Below are 26,333 nucleotides of genomic sequence, written 5' to 3'. Positions count from 1 at the left end.
CTCCACGGCATGTGGGATCTTCCCGGACCAGGGCTCGAACCCATGTTCCCTGCGTTGGCAGGCGGATTCTTAACCACTGCACCACCAGGGAAGCCCCTGGACTGTTCCTCCTAAATACACCTCCCAGTGGCTCTCGTGTCACCCTGTTGAGTTATTCCAAAACAGTGGAGTTCATTTCCCTGTTTACGTGTTTGGTGTGCTCCTGAAGGGCAGGGTCCCAGCTCCCTTCCTCACCCTAAGGTTCTCGGCACAATGGCACACAGTAGTTTCACAGCAAACAGTAGTTGAACAAAGGACTCCTCTCAGAGCCCCCTGCCCGTGTCAGGTGGAATCCCCTAGCCCCCAGAAACTTGAGCATGGAGTGCTGGGCCCTGAGTTCTCCAGGCCAAAGCCAATTGAAGGAGGTGGATGACTGTGAAAGGGGACCCTGGACCCCAAGGCCTGCCAGGCTTGGGACTGTTTCCCTGGGGGTAAGAGAAGCCTGGGAATTGCAGTTTGGAAGGAAGGGGCAGAGAGGGCAAGGTGGCTGACTCCAATCTCAGAAGTGCTGCTGGGCTCAGAAGCAGGAAAGGGGAAGTGCAGGGGATGTACTAGGAGGTGGAGCCTGGCTCAGGGTTGCAGGGAGGGAGCCAGCTCTGACCACTGAGATCTACAAACAAAAGTTGCTGAGGCCCTATCTGCAAAGCTGTGATTTGGTGGTACAGGGCCTAGCTGGGGACTCCCTGCCATCTGAGAGCCATGGAGATGGAGTGGCCAGGATCCTGGACTTGGCATCCCTGTGGGGTCCTGCCTGTTCTTGGACTCTGGTGGGGGCAAACACACCCACCCCGAAACTGCCTTTGGGGAAGTTCTGGCAGCTTCCCCTTCCTGGAGTCTGTGGGCCGGGGTGTCGCAGCCCACTGAGGGGGTCTCTGTTCCTCACCCTGTTCAGCCTGGTGCACTACAGGAGCTCAGGACAAGCTGGACCTGCTCTGTGGCCTGCGGTGAGCCTCGAAGTTATCCTAGCTGTCCAGGTGAGCCAGTAGCTGCCACTTCTCCATTCCAGCTGGGATGCCATCCTTAGTTCTGCTGAATGTCATTTTACTGTCCTTTACGGTCTAGTTCAGGTGCTGCTGGACCAGCATGCACAGACACAAGTCATGCCTCCTCTGGTGCCCATGAAGCCCTGGCTGGGCAACCATCCTCCGCCCCCAGAACAATGTCTCTTGAAAGGATGAAAGGGCTCCTGGGTTCCCAAGTGTAAAGGAAGCAGCGTGCCTGTGATGTCCCTCGCTGGATGACTGTGGTTGCGTCCTGACCCATTCTGGGTCTCAGTGGCCTCAGCTTCAAAGCCAGGTGTTTCTCTAGCTCTGACTGTTGATTTTCTCCCTAGCCCGTTCCCAAACCCACCCTCCCAGTCCCTGTTCCCACTTCCCTCAGTGATCCTCTCCCTCTAATACTCCCCACGCCACCTCCACCAAGAAGGCTCCCTGACCTTCCCAGGCACCATGAGTTTCTACCCTCTCTGCACAAACAACTATGGTGAATATTTTTATAGTGATGGCAGGATTAGTGTTTTCACCTCTCCCCGCTCCAGGGGGAACCCCTGGAAGGGTGGGTTAAACTTTGTGTGATTCATTCATTTCATTTGACAAATATTTACCTGCCACCCTCAAGGGCTATGCTGTAAGGGGTCTGGAATCAGAGATCTGGGTGGGTGGCAGAGACTCACCACTGGGATAGTGGCATCTGGCTGGGGAGGGGAAGCCCCAGGACAATGGGAGTCAGAGATGCCCAGCTCACAGCCAGGGAATGAAAGATTGGGAGGAGGGAAGTGGGGGAAGGGAATGGGGGATGTGCAAGAGAATGGGGAGAGCAAGGCAAGTCAGATGGCTGGAGTGCTGGTGTGTTGCAAATGGAGGGAGATGAGGTGGGCCTTGGCTGGGGACAGCCCCTAAGGGGCCTGGCAGAAAGAAATTACTGTTATAACAACTCACCCCTACTGAGGGCGTTTTGTGTGCCATGCACATTCTGAACATTTAGCTACATTTCCTCCCTTATCCGTGACCTCAGCCAGTGTAGTGGGTAGCTATTACTGTTAGGTCCATTTTACTGATAAAAAAAACTGAGACATGGGAATTTCCTGGTGGTCCAGTGGTTAAGACTCAGAGCTCCCGGGCTTCCCTGGTGGCTCAGTGATTAAGAATCCACCTGCCAATGCAGGGGACACAGGTTCGATCCCTGGTCTGGGAAGATCCCACATGCCTCGGAGCAACTAAGCCCGTGCGCCACAACTACTGAAGCCCACGCGCCTAGAGCCTGTGCTCTGCAACAAGAGAAGCCATGACAATGAGAAGCCTGCGCACCGCAACGAAGAGTAGCCCCAGCTGGCTGCAACTAGAGAAAGCCCCGCGCGCAGCAACAAAGACCCAACACAGCCAACAATAAAACAAACAAATAAATAATAAATTTATTTTAAAAAAGACTCCAAGCTCCCAATGCAGGGGGCCCGTGTTCGATCCCTGGTCAGGGAACTGGATCCTGCGTGCTGCAACTAAGACCCGGTGCAGCCAAAAAAAAAAAAAAAAAAATTAAAAAAAGACAACAAAAAACTGAGGCACAAGGCGTTTCTGGTACTTGTCCAAAGTAATACGCAGCCGGCAAGTTTGTGGAGTGCTCCTCAGAGTCCCTGCTGTCAATCACCACTGTGCCACCTCTGCCCCTGCACAGTCCAAAGCCGTGTGTGTGGGCTTTATCCTCAGGGTACTGGGGAGCCACAGAAGGTTTGTGTGCAAGAGAGTGATATGGTTTCTTTCAACAGGATCCCCTTGACTGCCACATAGAGGATGGATTGTAGAGAAACAGGAGAGCCAGGGAGGAAGCTGGAGGCCTAGAATAAGGGACAGTGGGGACAGAGAATGGGGATGTATTTGAGGGGGAGTTAAGGAGGGGAAGAAACTGACAGGATGTAGGGGTGGGGAGCCAGGGTCATGGCTCTGGCTGGTGGAAGGTCACAAAGTGGAAAGCCTAGGAACAGGGGTTATTGGGGGTACCCGAAGTGTCTGGGTTTCAGAGCAGCGGTGGACATGGGGCTGGTGATTGGGGGAGAAGTTGGGCCTGTGGGGCTCTGAGCCCCTGGAGTGGGAGGTGTGTGACTGGAGGAGCAAACAGAGACTTCGCAGTAGCCCTGGGGACCCCCATGAAAATGGTGAGGGAGCAGCCAGGAGCACTGGATGCAGGGGTTGCTGGACTCTGTAGGAAGAGCACTTAACTGGAAGCGGGTGGCTAACTGGTGGGAAGGGTACAAATACCACAGGAACTGGCTTGGGGCTGGGGGAAGCCATGCCTCCCAGTGGCCCTGTCCTGCCTCACCTCCATTGACTGGGGTCTGTGTCTACCTACCTCTGGTGAGCCTGGCCTCCAAGGGATGGACAGTTTCTCCCTGTTGCCTGGCAACTGCTAGAGCTGTTGCCTGGCAACTGCTAGAGCTGTTGCCTGTTGCCAGGAGCAGGCTGGGGAGGCCCAAGGAGAGAGGATCAGCTCTCAAGCGAGGGGCGGGGCTGACAGGGGAAGAGGCCCACCTTGGAGCTGGGTTTGTAGTCTTTGTGGACAGGCTGTGTGCACCCATTTTTACAGTGTGTTCTGTGGATTTGAAGCATTTTGGAGGCTGAGCCTATGTATGGATGTATAGAGCATATCTCTGAATGTCTGTGTCCCTGGGTGGGCATTGTGTTTTCAACAGTTGCGCTGAGTGCTCATGGCAGGGCCTGCCTGAGCTTTGGTTCCAGGCAGGAGGGAGCCCTGCGGGAACCATTTGAGGACTTACAGGCCAATGCACCCTCAACAAGAGAGCCATTCAGAGAGGGACACATGGACATTCCAGGGAGAGCAGACTGAGGATTGAGAGTGGAAGATGTGTATCAAGGTGGTAAGGAGGGAGTCTGTGCTAAACAGGGGACTGTGGGTGGCTAAGCATTGATGACCAAGCATTGGTGGCCAGCTCCCTTCCCTGATTTGTGGACCTTCCTTGTCTTTGGACTGGGGCCTCCCCAGCTCATGGCACTAGGGCCACACAGGACACCTTCCTGGGTAACCCTTGTCAGACTTTTTAAATGTCCATCGGAGGTCGGGGCTGTGGCCTTCTCCTGGAGAACAGGATCAGAAAGACTGAAATGTCCCCTTAGAAATGCTGCTGCCTCCACCCCACCTTTGTCTAGCCATGGGGTTGCAGCCACTGTCCAGGGGTGACAGGGCCTAAGATCATGGCCACTTATCTTCCCAGAAGTCAGGTGGCACCTCTCTCCCTCTCTCTCTCTCTCTCTCCCTTGGGTCATGGTTGCTGGGTCCCATGGAGTCCAGGATAACCACCTGCAGGAGGATACCTCCTAGAAGATCAGAGAAGGATGGATAAGTCTTGGATGATTAGAGGAGGCATCCCAGCTGTAGGGAGACAACCTGGGCAAAAGTGTTGAGGTGGCAATAAACCTTTTTCTTAACTGCAACCTAGAGAGAGAAGGGGCCAACCCCGCTTTAAGACTAAGAAAGCAGCAGTCCAGAGAGCCTCCGGGGCTCTGTGGATCCTGAAACAAGTTTATTGGGTTCATTATCAAGTGACGAAGACACGCCTCCTCTGCTCTGCTCGCCCAACTAAGAGGACTGGTTCCTAATCGGCCCCTGAGGTGCACTGGATCTCCATCCTCAGGCTACGAGATCCGCCCGCCCCCGCCGTCGGGCAAAGGAGCTCCAGGCGCCCCGCACCCAATCGGAGTCCGGCCCCGCCTACAGCCCGCCCTGCGCTCAATCCTTCTGGGCTAGGCTCTACCCCTACCGCTATCCCTTGGCGTGGCTCCGCCTCCAGCCCAAGCCGAGCTTGGGCCGCACCTAACTTCGCCTTCGCTCCGCCCTAACTTCGCCTTCGCCAATCACCAGCCCCGAATCTCATATGGCCCCACCTCCGGCCCCGCCCCGTCCCAGACCCGGGCCTGACTCGCTCCGGCCCCACCCCCTGCCCGCCCTGCGGTCGGTGCGCGGCGGCCTAGAAGGCACCGCCCGCAGACGCTCGGAACTGCCGACCTGGGAGCTACTCGTAGAGGGCCGGCGGCGGGAGCAGAGTGGGTCGGGCGGGGCCGAGCTGGGCCGGGGCCGTGTGGGGGCCGGGCAGCGGCCGGGCCGGCGGACGGCGGGATGGGCTGCACCGTGAGCGCCGAGGACAAGGCGGCGGCCGAGCGCTCCAAGATGATCGACAAGAACCTGCGGGAAGACGGAGAGAAGGCGGCGCGGGAGGTGAAGTTGCTGCTGTTGGGTGAGGCCGCACCCTGCGCTGGGACCCCCGATTCCCCGCCCAAATCCCCGACTTTGACCTGAGGACTAGGGCTTCGAACTCTCAGACTTGGCCTGGACCCCCCACCCCTGGACTTGAACCCCCCAAACCCGCCTGGCAGGAACATACAAATAATGGATCAAAACTCTGGCTTGGCCTAGACCTCTGATCCATAGCCCAGACTCTCAGATCACATCCTCAACTCATTCCAGACCCCAAACCCCCAAATCCAGCCACCAGTGCCCCAACACCCGCTGCCCAGAACTCTGCTTCACCATCCACCCTTGCTGACCTCGCAGATCCTCAGAGCCCCTGCCTGTCCTTTCATACTTCCCTAGACTTTACCCAACCCCCCAGAATCCCACTCGGCCCCCACCTTCAGGCACCACCTGTTCCCTCACCTGCTCCCCCTATTCCTATTGGGCATGAGTATCTCCAGGGCCCCTCCCAGGCCCCCAGTCACTCCCTCCTTCTCCCTTTGTGCCCCATCCCTACCCTGGACCCAATATACTCCACCTGTGCACCTTGACCCCAAGGGACCTCTCAAGTGGGATGACTGCTTATGAGCTCTCTCTCCAGCCAGAACCCCCAAACCTTTAGAGACCCCTGCTCCCTGCATCTGGCCCACCAGCTCCCTCTCTGCACACATCTCTCCTCAAACCCTCTGCTCCCCTGCTCTTAAGTCCTCTCCCACACTCTGGCCTTCTCCAGGTTCCCCCACCCCTCCTACACCAGGTGGGCCGGGCTGAGTGGACTGGCCGCAGACCTCTAAGGGGCTGCACTGAGGCTCCACTGGTCATGTTGGGGGAGGGGACCTGGCCTCAAGCTTCCCAGGGAGTTCTGCTGGGTATCTGTTTCCCAGTTTCTAAACCCTGTCTGGGCCAGTGAGGGGGGCATCTGGGAGTAGGAGGGAGTGTAGAGGAGTTTGGGTTGCGTCGCCTCCAAGGCCAGGGAAGATGGTGGCTGCCTGAGGGGTGGGGGGAAGTGGAAGTGGTGAGACAGCCGACATATTGCTGCCCCCGGCGGGCGGGCCAAGGAGATATGCTGATGGGTGCTAGTCTTCCTGCACCCTTTCTGGGCCCAAAGGCCTGGGAAGTGGCCTCCGGGGGTGGGTGGGCCTGTCGGATCTTGAGGCCCTGTGAGTGGTGGACCAGCTGGTTGAGTAGTTGGGGGCCTGCTGGGGGTGGGCATCTGAAGTGGATTTGTGCAGAGGCTGCGGGCCTGGTAGTTGTCCCAGTCCAGCCTCCCCCTGGGAGCAGGTGTGGTGCCCAGTGGTGGCCTGATTTGGGGGGGTTTCAGGCATGGGGGTGAGGGAGGCCCTCGCGGCAGCATTGGAGGCTGGACCTGTATGTGGGGGGGGTGTGGCCCCTCAGCCCTAGAGCTGCGTGGGGTCCCCAGGCTGTGAAAAGCGGGGCTTTTCATGCTGAGCGTATGGCCGAGGGACAGCATGTCTTCCATCCTGGGCCCATCTGTTGACTGTCCCTGGGGGCCTGGCCTCAGGGGCACAGCTCCGGAGGTTTCAAAATGGCATCCGCTCCTCTGCCACTGCGGGGAGGAAGAGAAGGGGCGGGAAGGGGCGGCGGCCCAGCCTCCTGGGCTGTTTTGCGTTGGGCGCTTGCCTCTTCCTGTCTCTGCTGCGAGTGCGGCAGCGGCAGCAGCGAGTGGGTGGCGACGCGGCGGAATGCCCATCGCTGCTGCCCGCTGGGTACTGCTTCCGGTACTGCTGCCTCCCAGTGCCCGGCCAGGGGGTCTCTAGCCAGCCCCTTCCCAGGCCGATTGCAGTTATGGCAGTGCCCGAGAAGATGTGGGACTGGGCCATGGGGCTCCTGGCCTGTTCTGTGTCCTGACCCCATTCCACCAGTCTTTGCTGCTTGGAGCCCGGCTCAGGTTTTAGGACTGGCCACCCCTCCCATGCTGGGCCGGCAGCAACCAGGGGTGCAGGGTTCCCTAGAAATGCTCAGCATTTTCTAGACTGGGGAGTCCATCTCAGCATTCTGCCCTTCTGGCCTTTGCTTTCTCTGTGAAATGGGCTTCCTGGGTTTGGGCCCGAGGAGTGCTGTGCCCAGGATGGGGGGAACAGGGACCTCGTGGAGGTTCCTGTTGGGAGTGGGGAGTGGGGGCTAAGACCCTGCAGAGGATGCACTGTGAGGGGCTGGGAGACCAAACTTTGCCTGAAATTGAGGACTCAATCTGCCAGGACTGCCTGGAGGAGGATCCTGGCTGGCCATCCCTTTCCTATCCAGGTACAAGGAGGTGATGGGAGCCTAGCTGAGGCAGCTTCAGAGAGCTGAGTGCCTGTCCCACGTAGCGGAAAGACCTGTCCAGGCAACGGAACTCAGGCTGGGCAATTGCCAGCCTTGCCTCCCAGCCAGAACCACGCCTGCTGCCCCACCCGCATACTGGCTCCTTCCAGTCCTGGGTTGCCCCGCCAGCAAGCGGACATAGTCACTGTCACTGTCACCGGGGCAAAGGCAGATGTGATACACACTAACTGGTGAGAGGGTTTTTTCCGGCAGCTTGGTAGGGGGAGCAGAGTTGCTGATACCAGCCCTACTTCAGCGATACCCCTGCCTCCACCCAGTTCAACTTGACTGACCAGCTGTCCCCAGGTAGAATTTGGGGCCTCAGGCTGGGCACTTAGGGGAAAGTAAACCAGAGTGTGTGTGTTTAGAGAGTGACTTTGATTTGTTTGGGCTTGTGTGGGCAGTCTACAGAGAAGGGAGAGACAGTGCCCATCGCTGGCCCCAGGAAGGCTTCAGGGTATAAATACAGCAGTTCTCTCTTGCCCCTGAGACTTTGTATCTGTTCCCTTCTCTTGGTGTACTTTTCTGCCGTTTCACTCCTACTTGATCGTTCTTCAAGACTCTGCTCAGGGATCGCCTCCCAGGATCCTTCTTTGACAGACCCCCTTCTCCAAGGTTCCTCTGCCCCCCGCCCCCACCCCCCCAGCGCTACCCCCATCAGAATGTGGTATTTGTCCAGGTCACAGCTGCCCTCCCTTGTGACAGGGGCAGGGCTGCGTCCTGTTCATTTCTGAGCCTTCTGTGCCAGCTTACAGCATGATACCTATTGGGTGCTTCTTGCCTGTTTGTTGAATGAAAGCAGTGCTACTGGTGTGAACTTGGTCTTGGGGATGGGTAGATGGAGGAGCAAGATGGTGGTCACTGAGCCGTCGCCTGCCATATCATGGGCAGGTGGCAAGGGCTCAGTGTAGGGCCAATGACCAGGACTGGGGGGTTGGGAGACTGAGGGAAAAGTTCTTCAGGCTGTTTCCTCCTGGTCTCAGCAGGCTATGCTGGCACCTCAGAGACAGCCCTTATCCCACTCCATGCAGATCTCTTGCTGACGAGTGTGCAGCCTGTCACAGGGCACAGCACACAGTAGGGACTCCAACTGTTCATATGGGAGACTGGCTTTACATTCTTCCTTTCAGCTCAGGCTCTTTGGGGACTGTTGCAGGCCCGCTGTCTCTACCACTCCAGTAGAGCCTGTCCAGCTTTTAGGGCTGGAGCTGCCCCATAGTCGTGTGGCTCAGACCAGAGTAATGCTGCAGGAGTTCTTGGCCTGGCCAGTGCGGAGCCTGCACATACAGGGGCTCAATTAGGTTTATCAAATGAAAAGGAAGGGAGTTTTGTGACCTTTGTCCTGTCTGTGTCTCTCACAAGGGGCGTGGCACACTGTAGGTGCCTATTCAGTGTGTATGGAAAGAGTGAAACTATTGCGAACATCCGTGAACAGGGATAAATAATTCTGGGGCTGCTGCTTGGGGCTTGGTGTAGCCGGAGTTAGTGGGAAGGGCTAGCCCAGGATCCTGGCTGGCTAGGTAATGGGTAGGGTCTAATGATGCCTATGAATGCAGGGGCGTTGCTTCCTGGAGAAGGGGTCCTCTGGGTGGCCTTGAAAAATTAGCAACATTTGCCAGGGTCAGGCACTGGGGGCAGAGGGACCAACTTGGTTCCCAAGCCTTTGGGTGGGTGTTTCCTGGCCTGTGGGGAGGAGGGCTCACCCTCCTTAGACTGGCTCTTGGGGTCACACAGACCTAGGTTCAAATCCCAGCTCCACCTAGTGTACTGGCTGAGAAACCCGGTGACAGGTGAAATCCTAGTAGGTGACCGGCTCTCCATCCATAACCTGGGACGCAGTGCCTGCCTACAGCCACAGGTGTTGTGGGGACAGTACACCAAAGTCTGGGGGTGTGAAAACAGGTGGGGGACCCTCTGCTGACTCCTGCAGAGCTGAGAGTTTGGTGGGGAGGGAGCTCCCCAGCTTGGAGGCTGCCTGGCTACAGTATGGAGCCCCTGGGAACCCCCTCCCTTTCCCTTAGGCAGCTGCTCACAGCAAGCGGGAGACTGAGGCTTGCAGACATTGGGTGCCATCTGGAGTAACACACTGTCCTGGGGACCTTAGGCCCAACCTCTGGGGACTGAGCCACCTTCCTGGGGGTCTAGGGTTGGGGGTGTGTCAGGGCCCTGGGTACCACGTGGGCTGGTACCCAGGCCAGCCTCCAGCCTCCCTATTCTCCCCATGGCCTTCACCATCCCACCATCCCGCTATCCCGCCTTCAGGCTGGATTCATTAGCACTTGAATGGGGGCGGGGCAGCTTGGGCCTCAGAGTCTCTTCTTCCCACCCCTCCCCCAGGCTAAGCCAGGCTTTGTCTTCCTGAGTCCTTGGTGCAGTGCTGGGGCTCCCAAGTGAGGGAGTGAGTAGGGGTCTAAGCCATTTCTGACCCCCTCTGCCTAGGTCCTGCTCAGGCCCCCTGGGCTCAGCCCCTGCCCATGACTCCAATGTCGGTGCAGCCAACATGAAAAGTTGTACCTCTAGGATAGGAGTGAAACTGGGTCCTTCAAGTGATACCCCTGAGCTGGGAGACTGGGTGAATAAGGGCGGTTTTGCAAAGGAAGTGACACTGGAGCTCAGCTGAGGGTATCCCAGGAGGGTTGGGGGTTGTAGAACCCCAGACAGAGGTCAGAGCGGGTGGTAAGGACAGAGGGAATGCCTGCCACTGGCCAGAGGTGGAAGTCAAGCCAGTTGGGGAGTTCAGGCTTCCATGCCAGGTCCTGAGGCAGCGTTAAGCCACCCACTGTGCTTGACTTGGAGCCTAGGCTGCCAGATGGGGACTGGCATGGTCAAGGACCTCTTTGGGTTGGCCCAGGGTTGGCCCTGGGCTGGCCTGAGCTGCAGGGTCACTGGGTAACATCATCGATACCCAGGCCTGCAAACGTTGCCCAGTTGCCCAGTAAGTGACAGCAGGTAGCTGGGGGTGGGGCCTGATGGGATCCCAGTGAGGTCCCTAGGCTCCAGCAGAGCAGGGGCTGGCGCTTGGGACAGCTTGGGCCAGAGGCAGGCACACTGGTCCTGTACACCCTGCCCTCGATCTAAGTCCCTAGATGTGTCTCTCTCGGTCTCTATCACTAGAAGCCACCCATTCTTTTGGCAGGAACAGGATGGAGGAAGCTTTGTCCACATAAGCCCTTAGCCTCTGAGGGACCAGGGCCTTGCCTCACCACATCCCCAGCAGAGGACGAGACAGTCCGACCCAGAGCCTAAGTGCTGTCTCCCCAGCAGGATGGGGGCAGGGTGCAGGCCAGCTTCTGTCTCACCTTCCCAGTATCTCAGGGCAGGAGTCCTAACCTAAAAGTTCAGTGGGGGAAAGGAGTTAACAGGCTCTGGCCAGGCCACAGCTGATGGGCCTGCCTAAGAATGCCCTGGGGAGGGCAAGGACTAGGCCCTTTGATGGTGGCCCTACTACCTGCTGCTCTCAGGCAGCCCCTCCCTCAGCCACAGGTGCAGGGTGGGGCCCCCTCTGCCCAGCCCCACCCAGCCTCTCTAGCCTGTAGCTCTTGTTCTTTCTAAACCCCAAACACTCCACCCTCACCCCGATGCTGCTTTTGGGGCTATGGTCATCTTGGTGGTTGGAGGAATAATCTCCCTGGAATAACCACACATTCCCTAAACTGGGCTGGACCTTCAGTGTTGGCCTTCTGGGTACACTTCCAAGGCTTGACAGTAAATGCCAGGCCAGTTTGAACCAAAGCCTAGAGATGGGATCATATAAGGCTTGTTGAGAAGGTGTCCTTATGGCTCGGAGCATTCCGGGGTGCCATGGTTGCTACAGCCTCAGAATATCCAGAGGGGGTGTTGATGGCAGCACCTACTGTGCCCCGGGCTGGAGGAGGGGCAGTGAAGTCTGCATGGCAGGGCTGGGCCTCTCAGGGAAGTGGTGTCCACACCAGAGGAAAAGGAGGAAGCAGCTGGAGGAGGAGGAGCCCAAAAGGGGAAGAGGCTAGAGAGCCGCTCACACTCTGCACTGGGGTGGGGAGTGTGAGCCAGCTCAACTGGGGGATTTAGAAGGTGAGCCCCACCTGTGTAGGCTCATCTGCATATGCCTGTGGGCGATCCTACTGGTAGTCACTGGGTTGGAGTCAATCTAGACAGCCCTGTCCCTTGTCCTGTCCCAGCAACCACTGGGCCCAAGATCTCAGAGAAGGTGGCGCCTCTGAGAAGGATTCCAGGCCCCTCCTTTGACCACAGGAAGTGGTGGCTGGGAGAGGGACGCCGGCAGAGGGGCTAGCAGGAAAGCAGAGGGCTGCTTCTATGTTCCCGAGCAGCCATTGCCCTCCAAAGCCGGAAGGCCGGCTGCAGGCCCAGATGAATACCCGGAAATGGAGCAGCAGCCCCGGAATTAGCTCACTCTGGGTTTCCCCTGCCTGGGGGTAGACAGAGGGCCCTTGATCCAGCGTAAGGATTCCCCCCACCCCACTACTCACTGGGCCTGGGGGTGCCTTCACTGGGCCTCAGTTTCCCCTCTGGTGATAACAGCAGCTGCCTCTGATTGATGACTGTCGTGTAGGGCTGGTCTCATCGTATTTAACCCTGCGAGGCTGGGACTGACATTACATCCATTTCACTGATGCAGAAACGGAGGGTCCGGGACATCATGTGACTTACCCAATAAGTGGAGACACCAAAATGCGACCCAGGTAGTGACCCTGAGCACCTGCCCCCAACTATTGTCACCCCTCAGGAGCCTGTGCCCAGTTGGCAAGAACTGCTCAGTCAGGATGACAGGCAGATGCTCTGGGTGCTCATGAGTTCTGCATATGCCTGGGGGGCCTCAATTCTTCTTTTAGGAGATTGAAAGGGGACCATCTGCCCAGGAGGATGGGACCCAAGACTCTGTGCGTGAATCTTTTTCCTGCTTAAAGCCAGAAATCTGCTGTGTGGCCATGGGGTGACCTCGTCCTAATACATCTGGTCCACGTCCCCTCACGGGAATACTTAGGTCACCGTCAGGCAGCTTAGCGCTTCGCTCTTCCCCTAACATTACGCTTGTGCTTCCCACAGCACCCAGGCTTGGACTGAGACCAGGCCTGAGGAAAGCTCAGAGGCTGTCAGAGTCCAGCATGGGGGCCCCTGAACCTGGTCTGAAGACTGGGAGTTGTCCAGATGAGGAGCAGGGAAGAGTGTTTCAGCAGAGGGTCCCCACTAAGAGCAAAGCCCGTGTACAGTACTGTGTGGAGACTGATATGTCTGTGGTGTGGGCTGGCTACAGCATGAGACGTGGTGAGGCCAGTCCTCATGCTACTTCGCCTCCAAAATCCAAGTTTTCTTGCCTTGCCTTCCCCCACGGAGGTTCCCAGGGTTTTGCTCTGGGTTGTCAGGCCAGGCCCTAGGGAACTGAGGAGCCTAAAAGCCTTAGGAGAGCTAGAGCAGAAGCAGCAGAAGCATCAAGGCGTCGGTGGGCCATGAGGCCACACACAAAGCTGAGAACATGCATCCTCATGGCCAGTCAAGACTTCGGGACCCAGAGCACCCACTCCCCCGTCTTCCTCACTGTGTGACCTCAGGCTGTCCTCTCCTCTCTTTGTGCCCAGTGCTGGGACCTGTGATGTCTTGATTCTCAGCACGGTCCATGGCTTGTGAGCACATAGGCAAACTGCCCGCTTGGGCTGGACAGTTTGGGGTGGGTGTGAGGACCCAAGGGAGGCTGCCCAGGGCAGGCATTGGGCTTGGCACACTCCCCTGAGGGGTACATTTCATAGATGGGGACACTGAGGCCCAGGCATGGGCATCTCACCCAGGGTCTACCACAGTGAATCAGGAAGAAAGGTAGGGGTTATTCAGAGTCTTTGAAAACAGCAAAGCGATTTCTTAAACGAAGAAGCCTCAAGAAGAGGGGTGTGCCAATGGCCTGGCTCCTTGTATGACCTGGGCCCTGTCCAGCACCGCCTGGCTCCTGTGGAGGGTGAGACCTGTAGCCTGAGTGGCCAACAGTGCACAGGTCTCAGGGCCTCCTCTCCTCCAGGGTGGTCTTCCTTACGTGGTGCCTCAGTTTCCCTGTGTACAGTGGGCAGGGACCCACTGAGGGAGACACAGCCCTGCCCTGGAAAGCCCTCTCCATGTCTGGCAGAACCCGAGGCCTATTTCCCTTGCACAGAGAGCTCTGACTTGGCAGTAGCAGGCCAGGCCCTGGTTGTTGGTGCTTCCCTGATGGGCATCATGAAGCCGCGGAAGCCGCTGGAGGCTTCCCAAGTGGCAGAGACTGGAGGGAGGGAGGTTCCGGGTTTGTTGGGGCACCTGGAGGAAGCCAAGGCCACGCACGTGGGTGGGGGTGTCACAGGCTCCATCCAAGACCCACTGCCCGGCCCCTCACAGTGCCAGACCCCAGCTGAGCCACCTTGGAGGGAGTGAGGGGGCCAAAGAGCAGCACCTGGAGGAAGGAAGAGACACCAGGGGCGGGGCTTGGAGGGCCTTTGTCTGGCGGGGCCCTCTGCCCCTCCCTGCCGTCTCCATTGTTCCCTGGCGTGCCGCGTCTCTGCAGCCGAGGGCTTCCCAGGCTCGGGAGGGGGCCGTGGCTGCGGCACCTCCCCCAGCTGCCCCTAGCCGCGGCTGCTTTCCAGAAACCAACGCTCCTCTGCGCCGCCCAACCCCCACCTCCTCCACCGGGCCTCTGGCTGACGGGCTCCCCCTGGTGGTGGCAGGACGGGACCCTAAGGCTGCAGGGGAGGGGCGGGAGCTATGGGGCCCCAGAACCGCAGGCTGCGCTGGAGACGTGGCACCTTCCCGGGATGACCGTGGGAGGTGGTGCCAGGGCTGTCTTCGGGGTGGACTTCCCAGGGCTCACCCCTACCTCCCTCCAGTGGCCCCCCAGGGTAGGCCAGGGGAGGGGATTGGGAGGGGGGCGGTGGGGGCTAGGGGGCAGGCCCGTGCTGTGGGTTTTGAGCTGGGCTGCTGCCCGTCTACCCTGTGGTCCCAGCCACTGCCGCTTCTGAGAATCTCTGCCCTCAGGCCTGCCACGTCAGTTGGCTGCTCTCCCAAGCCCCACATGTTCCAGGGGAGCCCACCAGCACAAAAGCCTCTGCGGGGAGGCCTGTTACCCAGCCTGCCCAGCCTTCTGGGTGAGCAGAGCCAGTGAGCAGTGTCTGCCGTGAGGCTGCTGGGCGGGAAGGAGTACCCCGCTGTGGAGAAGTGCCGGGTTGTGAAGGGAAGTGACAACTAAGAGCAAAAAGCCAGCAAAGGAGTGAGTGGCTCTAACTCTGGTCCCAGGTTACACAAGTCCCGCCAGGGAACCACCACTGCTGAGTCAGCCTCTTCGCCACTGGGTTATTGCCCTGTGCTGTGCTTTGTCTGAAAGCCTCAGAAACTCGCCTTCAAAATGAGATGGTCACAGCAGGCCCCTCTGCAGGCTGCGGTTGCAGTGACCTATGCAGCGTGGTCACTGTGGGTTGCAGGAAATGAGAGGTTTGGGGAAATCTGTCATCTTCCAAAGGGTAAAAGAAATAGTGATAATAACTTTGATCTGAATTCTCACCGTGTGCCGGGCACTCACCCGTCTCCTCGGACGAGATAATGGTGGTATCCTGTTTCACAGATGAGGTGTCAGAGGAAGGGCAGGATAGGACTGCAGCTCTTGGAGATCTCAGGGAGAATCGGGGTGGACACCAGGGCTCTGGCAGGTCTGGACCTCCCTCTGGGAGAGGATCTGAAAGTGAGAGATGGGCCTGCTGGCCACTCGAGGCTTCACAGCTTCTGCAGAAGGGAAAGTGGGGCCAGAGAGGAAAGCGGCATGTCAGGGCCTCCCTGCAGTACAAAGCCTTGTCTGGGAGGTAGAGGGTTCAAGATAGACGACAGCAGAGACCTGATGTTGGGGCTTGGGATCAGCATCAAGCCATTGGACCAGTGGCCCTGTCTCTGCTGCAGAGGCCCTGCTGGCCTTGTTCAGGCAGGTGGAGCCGTTGTTTCTCCCTTCCCCCATCTGTTCCCTCCTCCGTTGGGGCCCAGCGCTCCCAGAGTGGAAGCAGATGTTCTAATGCAGAGCAGCCGCTGTCGCCCAGCACATCTCGGCAATTACTGCCTGCCTGCTGGGGGCCCAGCAGCTGCGCCCCAGGGCAAGGGCTGCAGAGGTTTCTTCCTGGTGGGAAGAGGTATGGCCCAGTGGGAACACTGAGGGCACCCCAGGGATCCTCTGTGGGTCCCTCTGGTCTCAGCTGGAGAAGGAACGCCTGGTGGGCCAGCTGTGGGTAGGAGACTCCTGGCACCTTCTACTGGCTGAGTTCCCCCCACCTAGCACCTTTGCAGCAATCCGGATCCAGCTAGTGAAGCCCCCTTCTCTGAAGGGAAGGTGCAGGGCTGGGTGGGGAGAACTGGGTGCCCAGGATTAGCAAGGTACAAGCAAACTCCACTCCAGGTACCAGCCTATCTAACAGGGGAACATCATCAGGCCCCGATGGAAAAGGAGTTCCTGGGACATCTAGCTTGTGGGCTGCCCGAGAACCAGGGTGTCCACCGGGATATCATGCTGTGGCCCCACCCACCTCTGTCCCTTGATCTGCTGTAGCTGCTCCTGGGCCATGCCTCTGATTCTGTCCTGGTGTTCTCCCCTGCTTCCTGCTTGGCTGCCAGCATCACACCCTTGTCCTGCCACTTAACTCCTTCCCTCTTGAGTCGCAGCTGCTGGAAGGACAACGGGACAGCTTTGAGTCCAGGGATGAGGGCTCCATGACCTTGGTTTGTCCACCTGTCAAATGGGAGTTGTTCTGCAATGACCCCTGTGGGGGGCAGAGAATGTCCTCCAGACTCTTCAAAGGGAGAGGAAGGGAGATTGAGGCTCGAAGGGGACAGGGAAGGGAACCTCAGTGTCTGCCAGGTCTGCAGCAGCTAGGAAAATCAGATGCAAAGCAAGTTTGTGCTGTCATCCCCATCTCTGGGCAGAGGTCATGGAGTGGCCCACACCCTTTACCAAGAGAGTAATCAAAGGGCCAGACAAGGAGACTGGTGCCTCAGGTGGACGGTGGTCCCAAAGTCACCCTCACCTGTGGTCCCCTACGCCCTGGAGATCTACCCGCTCTGAGTCTCAGTTCGCCTGGCTGGGGACGGCATGATCGATCTGACCCATCACTTTGTATCCTTGGCCTCCACTCTTGCACTGGCTGAGATCTGTGGCGCTCCTGGGTCTTCCTTTGCTCCAGGATGTGCTCCCTCCCTCCTGCTCTGTGGGAGCAAGTGACTAGGTGGGAAGGACAGCCAGGCAGTCACCTGGCCCTCGTGGTTAGCCAGTCCAGTGCTGTCCTCCCTGCCCCATGGATATTCTGGGCCCTGGGGAAAGGGCCTCAGTGATTAGGCATCACCATCAGGCCTTCCCAGGCCCTCTCCCCATGTCCCCACTCTGCAGGTGGGAAGTGTTGGTGTGAGGGGTCCTAGCTGTTCCCCTGCCATGCACAGCCCAAGGGAAAGGGAGGGATGCTGCCACTGACCAGAGCCCACACCCAGGGGAATGCACTGGGACTGGGGCCTCTAGTGCCCAGGGGTCGGACCGATAGAGGGGCTTGTGCCCCAGCCTGCCCAGAGCCTGCCCATTTGTGCCACCCCCAGTGCTCCCCTATCCTGGGAAGCAGGCCTGGGACAGTCAAGCCCAGTGATTCCAGGCAGCTGGTGGCGTTTGAGAGGCCTTCTCAGGGAGGCCTCTGGGTTGTGGACATGCCCAGGCTCACAGCTGTGAAGGCCGCAGCTGCACCTCAGTTTCCTCCTGGTCAATGTGGATCTGGGGTGGGAGGTAGGGGGGATGCAGGCAGGGGCCTCAGCAGGGTCTGCTGCTTCTCCGAGGGCACTGCAGAGACTCAGACCTGTGTCTGCCTGGGAAGTAAACCCAGTGGCAGGGACTGTGTGGCCCAGCCACAGTACCAGGCATGCAACACTGCAGGGTGAGCCACCTGCAGAGGGGCTATAACTGTGTGACAGCAGCCTCTCTCAGTTTCCTTTTATAAAAAATTTTTTTTAATTTTTAAATTTTATTTTTTGGCCACGCCCTGCGGCTTGCAGGATCTTAGTTCTCCGACCGGGGATCGAACCCGTGCCCCCTGCATTGGAAGCACAGAGTCTTAACCACTGGCCTGCCAGGGAAGTCCCTCAGTTTCCTCATTTGCGAGGTGGGGTTGAGAGTAGAGCTACCCCCGGGGCTTGTTGTGAGGTTACTTAGTGGGTGTGATAGGCATAGAATAGCATCTGACACGTAGGGGGCACTAGTCACAGCTCGGCCGTGATCATCACTGCTGATGTTATTGCTGCTCGTGGTAGTTTGTGTGTCAGCCCCTTCATCCTCTGAGGTTGTCTTAACCAACCCTGAGGGATATGGGGGCTAGAGTCCTCAAGTGTGACTTCCCCACAGACCGTACCACACACCCTGCTGAGCTGCTCAGAGGGACAGACCCACCACAGTGATCAGGAGGCTTGGGACACACGTAGGTGGGGCATGGGGCAGGTGTGCCCAGCAAAGAGAACTGCACGGGCAAAGGCCTGGAGTTGGCAAGAGGAGATGCCTGGAGGTGACGGGGCAGAGCAAACAGTCTGGGCAAAGGCTGGGAGGGAAAGCCAGGCCAAGCTGAGGTGCGCTCTACTTGGAGCTCAGGACAGGGAGCAAGTGGCAAAGGGAAGAGGTGGGACCCTGCCTCCACCCCTCCATCCCCCAGCCAGGAGTTGAGTGGTCTCACACTTCCCTGCAGACTCCCTGAGGAATGCAGATTTCTGGCCTGCACCCCTCAAGATCTGGCTCTGTGTCTGGGACGGGGCCTGGAAATCTGCTTTTAAAAAGACAAACAAACAAAAAACACACCCTCCCAAGGCATCGTCCTGCAGCATCTGAGCCACATTTTGAGAAGGGCTGGGCAGGCCACGCATCATCGTCATTCATGTCTCCCTGACTTTCTGGATCCTGGCAACGTGATCTTGGGCCAAGACTTTAATTTTCTGAGCCTCAGTGTCCTTGTCTGTAAAATGGGAGAAACAGTACCTATCTCTGGGGCTGCTATGACAGTCACAAGAGAGAGAGCCAGCAAATCCCTCAGCAATGGCCAAAGAGAAATACAGGATGGGGCTCTGCCAGGGAAGCATCTCGAGTCAGTACAGGTACGGGTGTGTGTGTGTGTGTGTGTGTGTGTGTGTGTGTGTGTGTGTGTGTGTGTGTGTGTGTGTGTGTGTGTGTGTGTGTGTGTGTGTGTGTGTGTGACACTGCATGTTTCCCAGAGCAGACATGGGCCCAGTGAGCAGGGCCATGTCTGGCAGGCAGGGGTATGACGCCATGCCCGGATCCAGGCCCCTTGGCAGCTGCGGCTCAGAGTGGAGGGAGAGAGGGCTGCTGCCCCGCTGGAGTGAGCAGGGCTCCCCTGCTAGCTGTGCCTAGGTACCATGTTGGGGAGCACTAGCTGCAGAGTGGCAAGCCTGCATGTGTGAGGATGACGGGGTGACTCCTGAGCCTCAAGTCACCAGCCGAAGCCCCTGAACTCAACCAGGGAAGTGGGGAGCCATGGTGGGCAATGGACCTTGTGGGAAGCGAGGGCCTGGAGTGAGTCCACCATGGGATCCAGGTGGCCGAGGTTGCCTTCACCCCTGTGGCCTTGCCAGCTGCACCCCTGGTAGCTCTGCTGCCCACCAGGCCTGACTGCCTCCATCTCACTGTGCAATTGATGGGGAGGGTGAGTTCTGCCTCTAGGCCGTGTGGCTGGCTTACCTCTGTAGCCCCACTGGGCCTGCTCCCTGACCAACTGTACCCTTTGTTCCAGGTGCTGGGGAGTCAGGGAAGAGCACCATTGTCAAGCAGATGAAGTAAGTGCTGTGTGCCGGAGGCAGCCTCCAAACCTTGATTTCCCCTCTTCTTCCTCTGGGCCTGTACTGGGTCCAGTATACCCAGCCCAAGTATAGGCCCAGCCGTGTTAGCCAGGTCCAGGACCTTCCCAGAGGCAGCATCCATCCTCAGGTCCGAGTGGTTTAGAGGCAGTTTCCCCCTTTCTTTTTTTTTTAAAATTTATTATATTATATTTATTATATATATAAAATATTATATTTTATTTTTGGCTGCATTGGGTCTCCGTTGCTGCACACGGGCTTTCTCTAGTTGCGGCGAGTGGGGGCCACTCTTCATTGCAGCGCACGGGCTACTCATTGCGGTGGCTTCTCTTGTTGCTGAGCACAGGCTCTAGGTGACGCAGGCTTCAGTAGTTGCGGCACGCAGGCTTCAGTAGTTGTGGCACGCGGGCTCAGTAGTTGTGGCGCACGGGCTTAGTTGCTCCGCGGCATGTGGGATCTTCCCGGACCAGGGCTCGAACTCGTGTCCCCTGCATTGGCAGGCAGATTCTTAACCACTGCGCCACCAGGGAAGTCCAGTTTCCTCCTTTCTGAAGTAGGTCTCTCCAGGCCCCAGCAGCCCCAGGCAGCCATGTGAGGTCCCTGTGCCCTGTACACTCTAACCCCTGACTCCTGGCTGCCAGGATCATCCATGAGGATGGCTACTCAGAGGAGGAATGCCGGCAGTACCGGGCAGTCGTCTATAGCAACACCATCCAGTCCATCATGGCCATTGTTAAAGCCATGGGCAATCTGCAGATTGACTTTGCTGACCCCTCCCGCGCGGTACGTGGACTCCCCAGCCCTGCCTCCCTCCCATAAGGCTTCAGGGCAAGTCTTGTCCTGGGGAAGCTGAGAACACCCCAATCTGGGCCTCATTCCGGAGGCCTCCCTGCCTCTGACAGGTGGGGTGGGGGTGTGCTCCTGCAACTGGCTGACCACTCACTGCTGTGCCCAGGACGACGCCAGGCAGCTGTTTGCACTGTCGTGCACGGCTGAGGAACAGGGCGTGCTCCCTGAGGATCTGTCCGGTGTCATCCGGAGGCTCTGGGCTGACCATGGTGTGCAGGCCTGCTTTGGCCGCTCGCGGGAGTACCAGCTCAACGACTCTGCCGCCTAGTGAGTACTCCAAGGGGCTGGGCTGGGGGTGCAGTGTGGGGAGACCTGGACTATAGCCTGAACCAGAGGACCTGAGCACCCTTAAAAAGATACTGCCAGCCTCTGTTCATGAAGCTGCTGACTGTCAGCCAAGGTCTTGGTGATCTTGGGTTTGGCCTGGTGTAGGGCTGTGGAGGGACATCCAAACAGATGGTGCCACCCAGATAGGCTGCTGGCCCTGTACTCTCATCTCTCCTCTCCTACCTCTGCTTAAGCCAGTCCCTCTGTCTGAACAGCTTTCCCAGTCCCACCGCCCATGCCATCCTGAGCCCACCCAGAGAGGGGCTGGACCTCTGTGAAGGTGGGTGGGAGGCCGGTCTTGCCTGGCCGTGGCACCTGAGCCCTGCCCCAGTCACGGACAGCCGCCCCACTCTCCCTGCCGGGGCCTGAATGCACTTGTGAGTGCACGCCTCCCACAGGAGCTGCAGAGTCACAGCCAAACACTGCGGGGGCGGGGGTGCTCCCCAGAGGTCACAGGCTCAGTGCCAGCAGAGCTTTTGGGTCCTGGAGGCAAGGAGGGGTGGGTCCTATCAACCACTGCCATCTCAGTGCCCAGGATACTCAAGGAGGGCAGTGTAGGGCCACCTTCCAGCTACTTCCCACTCCTCCATCATCCTCATCCCTGTTCTTCATTCCCCAGACATTAAGTTCCCGCCTTGTGCCCAGCACTGTTCTGGGTGTGGGGATTCAGCAGTGCACATGGGCCCTGCCCTCCCAGGCAGGTTTATGCCATGACAAGATCACCCAGAGGTGGGGAGCAGATTGGAAAACTCCAGGGACCAGGCATACTGCAGCCCCTCCTCACAGCAATCCTCCAAGGCTGCTGTGGGGCAGTGGGTCCCTGGGGTGAGGGGAAAAACTAGTGGGGAACCCACCATGAGGCCTCTGGGCTGGAGGCTCTCAGTAGGGGGCAGGGTACAGTTTGCAGGTCACAGCACATGCGTCATGGTTCCCCATAGCCCTTCCTGTTTTTCTGTTCTGTCTCTGCGTCTCTGAGGTCATTTCCCTCTGGCCTAGCTGCTGGTGGGAGCCAAGGGCTCGCCCCAGCAGCCCTGCCCCAAGAGCAAGACACTGGTACTGGGCAGTGGCTGGGAGGCCTGGACCCAACCCACAGGACACAGCAAGGATATTGAGGCAGGCAGCAGAGCTGGTCTCAGGGCTTGGCCGGGGCAGCTTGGATACTAATTAGGAGAGCTGGTAATGAGGAGCCCCTGGGACCCCCGCCAAGCGAGTGTTCATGCCTTCCCCCTGAGGAGCCCAAATTTTACTGGGCAAAGAGCCCACTGGGCCTGGCAGGCCCCAACCTGTCCAGCCCTGCATCGAAGGACATGCCAGGCTGCTCTGTGGCGGGTGCCATAATTACGCCGATTAGCATCCTGAATCTCTCACTGAAGGACTAATTTCCCCCCTCCCACTGCCCTCACCTGTAGTTCCACCACCCTGGATCTTGTCTGACGCAGGCCTGCCTCAGACCTGGGTGCTGGGGCTTGGCTGGCTAGCCACAGAACTGCCCCTCCTCCCAGGCCCATTCCACAGGCAGGAGGCAGGGGTGCTAGTGCAGGTTTCCTCATCTGAGCAGTGAATGCAGTCCAGGCAAGGGTTAAAGAGGCAAGGGCTATGCCTGGGAAATGAGGGGATGGGAGGGAACGGGGCCCGGTGGCCCCCACTGATGCCCCACTCCCCATCCCAGCTACCTGAACGACCTGGAGCGCATTGCACAGAGTGACTACATCCCCACGCAGCAGGATGTGCTGCGGACTCGCGTGAAGACCACGGGCATCGTGGAGACGCACTTCACCTTCAAAGACCTACACTTCAAGTGAGCGAGAGTGTGGGCAGGGTAATGGGGCAGGAGCTGCCAGCCTTGCGGGTGACAGGGAAGAGATCCTCACTCCAGGGCCTGCCGATGGCTGTTGGGAACAAGGGCTGGTCCAGGATCCGCAGCCCCCCTCTGAAGTTTCTTAAGGCTTTGTGGTTGCCAGTAGCTCACAGCCTCTGCTGACCCTGCCCCATGTGGAGGCAGCCTACCCTGCTGACCAGCCTGACCCTGCTGGGCCACACGTGCCCTGGCTTAGAACCCCAGGGGTAAGGTGGGCCAGCATGGATGATTCCGTGGAGGCGGCCGCCATATTCTGAGCAGGCCTCTGTCCTCAGTCGGTCAACCTGTGAAATGGGGCAGGGACCTTCTCCCAGAACTCCCTTCTCTGGAGCTAAGGTGCTGTGTTTGCAGGATGTTTGATGTGGGTGGTCAGCGGTCTGAACGGAAGAAGTGGATCCACTGCTTTGAGGGCGTCACAGCCATCATCTTCTGCGTAGCTCTAAGCGCCTACGACCTGGTGCTAGCTGAGGACGAGGAGATGGTGAGAGGCCTGGAGGCCACTGGGGGAGGGTGGGGGCAGTGGTGGGGGCGGGGGCTGGTGCTGAAGGCGCTGTCCTGCCCCCAGAACCGCATGCATGAGAGCATGAAGCTGTTTGACAGTATCTGCAACAACAAGTGGTTCACGGACACATCCATCATCCTCTTCCTCAACAAGAAGGACCTGTTCGAGGAGAAGATCACACACAGCCCCCTGACCATCTGCTTCCCTGAGTATACAGGTGTGGGGTCTGGGCCTCTGGGGAGGAGCTGGTGGTGACCAGGTGGCCCACGGGCGCCCCCCGCTGGACAGAAGGGTAACTGTGGGACACACGCAAGGGCTGGTGCCTCACAGGCTTATATATCGATACTTGTGTCTGTACACCCCAAGGCCCTTCTTAACACACTCAGGCATGTACTCTGTACATCACTGAGCATCCTCCTTCACACAATCAGGTGCCCCTCTTTGCACACTCAGACGTGCCTGTGCCCTCTCACAAGTGTCACACGTTATATGCTTGTCAGTTCACACGCATAGAACCTCGCTGTACCTGTGGGACAGGCCTGCCTGCCGCACATGCAGCACGAGTCCTCACCATTTTGTCTCCCACAGGGGCCAACAAGTACGATGAGGCAGCCAGCTACATCCAGAGCAAGTTCGAGGACCTGAACAAGCGCAAGGACACCAAGGAGATATACACGCACTTCACGTGCGCCACTGACACCAAGAACGTGCAGTTTGTGTTCGATGCTGTCACCGATGTCATCATCAAGAACAACCTGAAGGACTGCGGCCTCTTCTGAGGGGCAGCGGGGCCTGGCAGGATGGTGAGCCAGAGGGGGCCGGGCAGGGAGGAACAAAGTCGGGCCACTGAGCCCAGAGAAGGGACACGGTTGGGGCTGGGGAAGGTCCAGGTGGGGGTGGTGAACTTGGAAACCCGCTAGGAGACCAGAGGGCAAGGGGAGGGAGGCACAAGGTGCTGAATCCGGAGGGCGATGGAGTGCAGGGCACTGAGGAGGTGGCACAGGTAAGCCTGGGCTCCGTTCTGCCCATTGGTCCAGACAGCAGAAATGCCTGGTTGTGTCCTGGGACAGAACTAGAGGGCTGTCCCGATTTTCCTTGGAGAAAACTCACTTTCTCACCCACCAGGCCATTGGCCTAGCCTGAAGGATCTAGATGACAGAGGGGGCCCAGCTGCCTCAGCTGCCCACCACTCAGTATGACCAGCTCTGCACTCATCCCTGCTGTCTTCCCCTCTGACCTACCTGAGGGCCCTGGTCTGAGGCTGGCCCCACCAGCCCTGGGAGAGGTGGGGAGGATTCTGCCAGTGCTACAGACTCCCCTCCCCCACGTAACCCAGCAACACACACTGGCTTCTGGGCGGCCACTGTGTCCCTGGTAACGAGTGGGTGGGGAAAAAGGAGAAGGGTCATTGTCTAGGGAGGCGGGAGGAGAGACACACACTGGCTACCTCCCTCCCTCCCGACCCATGCCCTGACTGTCCCCCACCTCCAGGGCCACCGCCGACTCTGCTCCCCCCAGCCCCTGAGGAAGATGGGGGCAAGAGGACCACGCTCCCCGCCTGTCCCCCTGGCCGCTTTTCCCCTTCTCTCCTCTCTCTGTTCTTGGCTCCCCCTCTCCCCTCCCTCAGCTCCAGAGACTTGGGGGAAGGGTTGCCACAGGCCTCCCTGTTTGAAGCCTGCCCTTATCCCAGGTGCAGGGAATGGCCACCGTACCCCCTCCTGGCATCTGTTCTGGTTTTAACTGTTGTCTTGTTCTGTGATGGGGGAGGAGAGCACATGCTGAGTCTCCCAAGGCCTGTGTTTGGAGGGGCATCCACTTCTCCATCCTGGGACCCCTGGCTTCGCCCAGCATCAGCCCCTGACCCAACCCAAGTCCAAATGTTTACAGGGAGCCTCCTGCCCCCACCAACCCCCTCCCCCTAAGCCACTCGGAGGCCCCAAAGGAAAAAGCACAAGAAGCGTGAGACGCCACCATTCCTGGAGACCACAGTCCACCGGCTCATTCTCGTAGCTTTTTTTTTTTTAAAAAAAAAAAAGAAAGGCAAAGGGAAAAAAAAAGAGAGAGAAAACTGCAAACCTAGAAAACGTTTTAGAAGAAAAACTATTTAAAACTGTCAGGTTCTGACCAGCACCCACCCAACCCCCTTCCCATGATTCCGTGCCTTGAGTGTGTCTGCGTGTTTACACCCATCCCTCTGCTGGTTGCCCCCTGTGCGGGCGGCGCCCCTGCCCTGCCCTCTACGGAACTGGGTTTCAAGGGCTGTTCCAGACAACTGCCAACGTCACTGAGGGCCCCGCCCCAGCGGCCCTGGGCCCTGGCTCCATTAACCTAAATGTAGCTCCTTAGCGCTAACCTAGGAACCGCCGCTGCCTGCTGAGGGGCCATGCCCCTCATGCCCTCACCCCAGGCCCGGGTCCTTCAGTGTTGAACACTTCCTTGCTTTTTTTCACATGTTTTATGGAATTGTTCACCTGGTTTGAAATAATAAAATGTAGAAAGAAAAAATACCAAGAACTGCTCGGCATTCTTCTCTCCAGGAGGCAGAGACCCAGGCTAAGATGTGCCAAGGTGATGGTAGTCTGGACCTGGATCCTCACTTGTGGCAGGGCCCTGGGCACTCAGCTCGCAGGTCGTACTCAGGCCCAGTACTCACCACTTTAGTTTTCCCCCTTGGACTAGTCATCTTACATGTTGGGGCCTCTATGTCTCCCCCTCTTCCCTCAGCACCTCTGCAGTCTTGGGTCTGGGGCAGCCTTCTGGAACAGTGGGGCAGATTTCTTAAGGAGCTCTTCTCCTGAGGGATTCTTCCACATGGGGAGCAGGAGGAGTGTCCAATGAGTCTAGTGCAGAAGGAAATGGGACTTCTGACCTCCCAGGCCCAGGGCCCAGGGACAGTGTGCGTTGCTGAGGCCACACAGCCAGGTGGGCTGCAGCCCCCTGCACACCCTCCCTTCTTCCTGGGTCCTTTGCCAGGGCTCTGAGACATTGCCCAGAGCCCTGCCCAGAACTGAAGTCCCTTGGGCTTGACTAAACAGAAAGTTGAGGACAGCAGGGGCCTTGAGACATGTTCAGAAAGGTCTCTGACCAAGAGGTCCCCCTCCAAACCTGAGGAGGGTAGGGACAGGCAGGTGGCTACACTTCAGTGTGATTGTAGCCACCGGCAGGGCAGCTGGATAGCTGCAGGGCTATGGCTACATTGGGCTCTCAGTGCAGAGCCTTCCATGAGGCTATGGGAAATGCTCGTGCATTGCTGGAGGAGGGAGCAGCAGATGACAGGGCCGGGGTGCCTGTGGGGTGAGCCCCTAACTCCAGGCAAGGCACCTGGACATAGGGGTCTGCAGCCCTCTGAGCCTGTGGGAAGGGCTCGGTAAAAGGCCC

At 58.4% G+C, this 26,333-nt stretch overlaps 1 protein-coding gene across 2 annotated transcripts; it reads left to right on the top strand.

The window, feature by feature from the left end:
* Positions 1-5,107: 5,107 nt before the first annotated feature.
* GNAI2 (G protein subunit alpha i2) lies at positions 5,108-25,460 on the top strand. 2 transcript variants are annotated; one of them, XM_065885229.1, is made up of 9 exons: positions 5,108-5,281; positions 19,356-19,398; positions 20,061-20,202; positions 20,375-20,535; positions 22,265-22,393; positions 22,805-22,934; positions 23,019-23,172; positions 23,544-23,758; positions 24,447-25,460. In XM_065885229.1, the coding sequence occupies exons 1-8, from the start codon at positions 5,164-5,166 to the stop codon at positions 23,732-23,734; spliced, it is 1,068 nt and encodes a 355-aa protein (XP_065741301.1). In that variant the 5' UTR covers positions 5,108-5,163; the 3' UTR covers positions 23,735-23,758; positions 24,447-25,460. The 2 variants fall into 2 exon arrangements, with proteins under 2 accessions (XP_065741301.1, XP_065741302.1); XM_065885230.1 differs by lacking the exons at positions 5,108-5,281; positions 24,447-25,460 and adding an exon at positions 18,982-19,003 and having other exon boundaries at positions 19,353-19,398; positions 23,544-23,734.
* The last annotated feature ends 873 nt before the right edge of the window (positions 25,461-26,333 follow it).

Source organism: Phocoena phocoena, chromosome 10 (genome assembly GCF_963924675.1).
Source record: "Phocoena phocoena chromosome 10, mPhoPho1.1, whole genome shotgun sequence".
Lineage (NCBI taxonomy): Eukaryota > Metazoa > Chordata > Mammalia > Artiodactyla > Phocoenidae > Phocoena > Phocoena phocoena.
The sequence above is the reverse complement of the archived record's forward strand: the minus strand, read 5'-3'. Positions and strand labels throughout refer to the sequence as shown.

What these genes read in the sequence shown, in the direction of transcription:
- GNAI2 (XM_065885229.1), top strand. Translation starts at nt 5,164, where the DNA reads ATGGGCTGCACCGTGAGCGCCGAGGACAAGGCGGCGGCCGAGCGCTCC. An exon ending in GGTGAAGTTGCTGCTGTTGG is followed by an intron (nt 5,282 to 19,355) that starts GTGAGGCCGCAC and finishes CCTTTGTTCCAG; the next exon opens with GTGCTGGGGAGTCAGGGAAG. An exon ending in TAGCTGAGGACGAGGAGATG is followed by an intron (nt 22,935 to 23,018) that starts GTGAGAGGCCTG and finishes TCCTGCCCCCAG; the next exon opens with AACCGCATGCATGAGAGCAT.